The sequence below is a fragment of the Salvelinus sp. IW2-2015 genome, linkage group LG1 (assembly GCF_002910315.2).
Source record: "Salvelinus sp. IW2-2015 linkage group LG1, ASM291031v2, whole genome shotgun sequence".
Taxonomy (NCBI): domain Eukaryota; kingdom Metazoa; phylum Chordata; class Actinopteri; order Salmoniformes; family Salmonidae; genus Salvelinus; species Salvelinus sp. IW2-2015.
Window position 1 is genome coordinate 29,726,753 of NC_036838.1, and position 6,000 is coordinate 29,732,752.

At 39.3% G+C, this 6,000-nt stretch overlaps 1 protein-coding gene across 1 annotated transcript in view; it reads right to left on the minus strand.

Moving 5' to 3' along the window:
* Nucleotides 1-5,607, minus strand: part of LOC111964413 (programmed cell death protein 4) — a 30,159-nt gene extending 24,552 nt beyond the window's left edge. The window contains exons 1-2 of the mRNA XM_023988315.2: nt 5,380-5,607; nt 5,159-5,258 (exon numbers count right to left, since the gene is read on the minus strand). Of these exons, the coding sequence (XP_023844083.1) occupies nt 5,159-5,204 (46 nt within the window). The 5' untranslated portion in view covers nt 5,205-5,258; nt 5,380-5,607. The remainder of the gene's footprint in view (nt 1-5,158; nt 5,259-5,379) is intronic.
* Between the last annotated feature and the right edge of the window lie 393 nt (nt 5,608-6,000).

Here is a 6,000-nt window from a genome sequence, read left to right on the forward strand (position 1 = left end):
GCTTTCGTCGTAAAGCCTTTTTGAAACCGGACACTGTGGTGGGATTAATAACAAGTTTCTTTAAAATGGTGTATAATACTTGTATGTTTGAGGAATTTTAATTATGAGATTTCTGTTGTTTGAATTTGGCGCCCTGCACTTTCACTGGCTGTTCGCATATCGATTCCATTAACTTCTTACGGCTGAAATCCCGTTAAGTTACCAAAGTTTTGCAACCCTCACATGATGAAATGCATTCAAACTGCTGTCCGACATGGCCGTGTTCAGTGTGGAGAATTTGTTTTCAAACTGGGTGAAAGGGGGAGATGCTACTACCTGGACCTGCATCACAAATTGATTTCTGTTGCTAAATGTATTTATATGATGTGCCCTGCTGAACACAAACAAGCACTCTGGGGCTTGATTTGGGACAATCAGACTTATCTGGTGTGTTGTTACAAATTGGGTTAAGGAGGGAGAGGGAGGGGTGTGGTTGGTTGTTGGTTCTGTCCTGGAGGGGTTCAATAGGTAGCAAATGTTCCTGATAGGGAATATGGTGCCATTTCGGGCAGGCCATATCTTTTCCCAGCTGTGTTTGTTTTCGGTCCTCAGTTGAAATTAAGCGTCCGTTTCAGTGTAGTGCACGCTCCATTATGCTTTACTTTCATCCTATATTTACCTCAGGACTACTACCTATATAAATGTTCTTACAGGTAGTACCCTACAATGCTGCTAAAATAACACTGCAGCCTATCATTAATACTCTATAGGCAGGTTGCTGCTCCATTCAAAAGCTGGGTTACGTTCCACACTCGCGTCAGATAATCATAAAGTAAGAGACATGCCAAAGCAAGTATATTATCAGAATGTCAACACAAACAAGTAATTAAAATGCAATTTGTTCCAGTTGCTGCTAGGCTATATGTAAGCGGTGGTGTGGACATTGCAGCATTTCAGGGGTGAAATAATTTCACTGACAGTTGTGTTGAACTCAATAGGCCTTTGTTTGCGGGAGGGTTTTTACTCCAACCCACACAAAGGCGTCTTTGACAGGGAGTGTTATCACCACAGCAGCTGAGCTGTTTAACCAAGCGCGACAGGCCTTCCTCGAGTAGACTTGGGCTAACAGAGTTCATATGGAAGAGCAACAGCCCATATGTGCAGCTGTTTTGACCACTATGACTCAAGCATGGAGTGTACCATTAAAGTGCACATTCCTGGCACTCTCTTATCTTACATATTGGGTGGGGGGGGGTGGGGGTTGTATTATGTACTGGTGTGTTTTCTTACAATATTTTCAGTAGATCTGAGTGATTAAACCCAACAACAACAAAAAGTTATTAAACAACTAATTGGACAAATTCGGTTCAATTACTTGAATTCCATTTTTTTGTGAGCCCAACACACCGTTTCTTTCAGGAGAGAAATCATGCCAAGACCTATGTGGGACGCTGGGCTGAGGGGAGTATTGGTTTTTATTTAAAAGAATATTCAGCCTAGGTCAGCACAACAATGTGGTAATTAACTACAATTGACCATAATCCACTGCGCCCGTTTTCTGTTTGATTGCTACCGCATGCGCAGAGATGACTGAGGAATGAAAAATAACACTAGTTAAATAAAAAGCAAGTAATATACACAACTGAATTTGTATTATTTCATAGTCATAAAAAAAAAAAAGAGTAAACAAATGACTTAAAGCACTAATTGCTAAGCAACACTGAGAAATTCCAATGTATGTACTTTACAAAAGGCAATAACGTGAGTATTTTCACACGTGACACTAGAATGAAATCCTGGGTTTAATTATGCTTTACAATTTTCACTGAATTGTAATCATTATTTTAATCCTTATCAGATATTCCAAGTAGGAACTGTAGGTTGGTTTTAGTAATACTGAACAAATTACACAATTGCAACCTGATCTCCAAACCATAATCTATATGCTATAAATAAAAAGGGCATCCATTTCACATTAGTACATTAAGCACATGCATTACGTCAAGTATTTCTATTGGTCCATATAGCGAGCTATACATGCCCACGTCACTAATCTTGTAAGGCTTGATGCTGCATTAGTAACCAAGTGGGAAGTGAGAATTTCCCACCATAGAGTTAGATAGGACTCTAGATAGATAAAACCCAATTTGGCATGGACATTGCCCTTGAGGGCTTCCACCATTTTAAATTGTGGACTGGGTGGGCCTTCCTATCGGTGAAGGATCACATGACTCCATCCAGGTCATCAGCCAATGAATTATACACGTGAGCAAACGTTCCATAAATATAGGTAGCATTAAATCACTAACCTTGTTTTCCTTATCTACTRCTTTTGAGTTGGCAGTACATACCCTTGCAGTTTTTTGCCAACTCAAAAGTAGTAGATAAGGAAAAGTACTACTTCAAAAAGGAGATTGCCGCACTGGCGTTGCCCGTGCGCTCAGACGCCATAAAGGGACATGTAAAGATGATATTCATCAGTCTTTACCACATAAGACTGGGGGGAAAAAAACATTTGAACGGCCCTCCAACTGGTAATTCCTTGTGGGAAACTTATTTATCGTCGCTGAACTCCGACTTCTCCCACATGGCGACCTCTGACGTCACCTACTAAGGAAATTACCTTGATAAATGCAACTACAATTTTTTTTAATGCAATCTATTCATACGGTTTTTGAACACTATCATTTGTTTACAAGCCTGATAGCTGTACTTTTAGTTTATGGTTGACACAGCTTGTTGGCCATTAGCCAAATTGGGTGTTTCTCAATGAGTTCAAAGCATGCAAATGCATCCAACTGGTATTTACGACTTGAAATGGTAAATGACCACCTCCCACTTGGAGCTGAAGGATGACCGACTAGTTTCCCCACTAGTATCTACCAGTTGGAAGGCCGTTCAAATAGATTTTTCCCAGTTGTATGTGGCAAACAGAGAATGATAGAGATATCATCTTTGTATATGTCCCATTATGGCATCTGTGCTCACACAGACAGCGTGATTGAGGCCATCTCCATTTTGTAGTCAATTTTCTTCTATTACGAGTTGGCAAACAAACTGAAAGGGTACATAGAGGTCGACAGATTATGATTTTTCAACGCCGATACCGATTATTGGAGGACCAAAAAAATCCGATACCGATTAATCGGCCGATTTAAAAAAAATAATAATAATAATTAAAAAATGTATTTGTAATAATGACAATTACAACAATACTGAATGAACACTTATTTTAACTTAATATAATACACCAATAAAATCAATTTAGCCCTAAATAAATAATGAAACATGTTCAATTTGGTTTAAATATTGCAAAAASAGTGTTAAATGGGCCTAGACAGCTGCCTTGGGGAATTCCTGATTCTACCTGGATTATGTTAAAGAGGCTTCCATTAAAGAACACCCTCTGTGTTCTGTTAGACAGGTAACTCTTTATCCACAACACAGCAGAGGGTGTAAAGGAATAACACAAGTTTTGCCAGCAGCAGACTATGATCGATAACGTCAAAGGCCGCACTGAAGTCTAACAAAACAGACCCCACAATCTATTTATCATCAATTTCTCAGCCAATCATCAGTCATTTGTGTAAGTGCTGTGCTTGTTGAATGTGGTGCCATCCTCCTCTATAAGGCTGTTGAAAGTTTGTCAATTTGTTTACTGTAAAAATAGCATTGAATCTGGTCAAACAATTTTTTCTAAAAGTTAACTAAGGAGTGGTAACAGGCTGATTGGTCGGCTATTTGAGCTAGTATATGGGGCTTTACTATTCTTAGGTAGCGGAATGACTTTTGCTTCCCTCCAAGCTTGATGGCACGCACTTTCTAGTAGGCTTAAATTGAAGATGTGGCAAATACGAGTGGCAATATCGTCCGCTATTAACCTCAATTTTCCATTCAAGTTGTCAGACCCCGGTGGCTTGTCATTGTTGATAGACAATCACTTTTCCACCTCTTCCACACTAACTTTACGGAATTTAAAATTACAATGCTTGTCTTTCATAATTTGGTCAGATATACTTGGATGTGTAGTGTCAGCATTTGTTGCTGGCATGTTATGCCTACATTTGCTAATCTTGCCAATGAAAAACAATCATTAAAGTAGGTGGCAATATAAGTTGGTTTTGATGAATGAGCCATCTGTTTCAATGAATGATGGAGCTGAGTATGCCCTTTTTCCCAGAATTTAATTTAAGGKCCTCAAAGCTTTTTAACCATCATTCTTTATTTCATTTCTTTGTTTCATTGTGTAGTTGTGATAAAGGATGATTAGAGCTCGTTTACAAATCCGTCCCATTCAACATAATGAATGATGTTCAATGTCATACACGTATTTAACTAATATGCATAAACGTTATTTGGATGTTCGTTGAAGTATTTTTCAAGTAGSCCAATAAAAATGGTATTGCAACGGATTGCGCTTCTAGTAAGGGGGCGTGGTGTTGTTTGACAACATGAACATTGAGTTCGTCGTTTGACCGCATGCTTATGCAAACAAAGGGGTTTGTCAGGGTATTTAGCATTTAATCAAATTTCCGAGATTGATTAAAAACATATAGCATTGGCCAAAAATGAAAGCACTGTTGCATCAATGTTTATGGACATTCCAGACAAGAGGTACAGGAAATGTGTTCTTCAAAGCAGTAACGTTAATCACAAAACATCCCTTAATACAAATAAATGTGTAGGCAAATGTACGTAATTTAAACATTTGACAGGACAGTATATAACTGCTAGTGATTGATTGCGCAACAACGGTGTACTACAGCATGTTGATTGGCGAAAGGCTAACGTATCTGGCTAGCCAGTTAGGTAACAAGATGTAAAGAGGAAAGTAYTGCACTGCAAAAACACGTTTCGAATGGGTTAAATATTAGAGGACGTGTTCACATATGCCCAGCAAGACAATGGGTCCATAAAAAACTTTACATACTCAAATATGTCGTTCAGCAATTTGTGAGTTGGCCGTCGAACTAACTTGCTATCTAGCTTCATTGCTAACTGGGCTCGCGCTAGTACAAGTGCTCGAGCACGAGAGCACATGGTGGAGTGTGGCTGGAACTGCAACCCAACCCTTTGAGACAATAGCGAAGTGGGCAAACATGTTTTCCTCGTTCAAGCCAAACGACTTACTGCCTTGAAATAAGCGTGCATTCGTGCATATGCTATTCAAATAACTCACCATCATGCTTTTGAACGGTGGTCCATGTCTCCCCTTCAGTCGCCATGGCGCTGTCTTGAAATGGTTGTTTACCGTTTAATAGCAATCCCCACCGTTTGGTCTGTCACGAAAACAAATAGCAGAAACGTGCAAAACAGCGTGAACAAACAAAATGTGCATCTAATGTATACATTGATGTTATGCACATGCATGGCGAAAATTGTGAGAACGTTAATCCTCACCCTTAGACAGTTTGCTTGCTCGCGCTATATAACGTCAGCTATAATACCCCCAAAATATGAAATGCAGTAACAAAATTAATGTCAAATAAATTCGACACTTTCTTTTTATTAAAGTAATATATAACTACTACTCCTTTCACAATAAATCTGACAAGAGCATGAGAAATCTGATGAGCAAAGAGAACTAGTCCGTGCACATTGCAGCAACGACCTGAAAAATAAACAAAGTCTGTTTTTAACTTTGGAAGGTCTGTCTTAATATCACGTGAAGAAAGCGCGAGCGGGGAGTGGTTAATACATGGGCAAGTCCTTATCTGTTCTGGCCAATCATTTGGGGTTAGTGTTATCCGAGATCCTTGGGACGYCCCTACCCTAAACCCTAAACTTAACCCCTACCTTTACCCTAAYCATAACGGTACCTAACCGTAACCATTTTTTATTTCAACTTCAATGTGGTAGGGTCGTCCCATGGAACCGAGATTGCAAGGACCAATCATACAGCAGTACAATATAGACAGGACAATGGAGGTCATAGATTTACAATCACAAGCAACAATCGATACATTTCATGAAGCTTGACCACACTCCTCATAGCACGTTTCAATGCTGTTGAAAATTTTT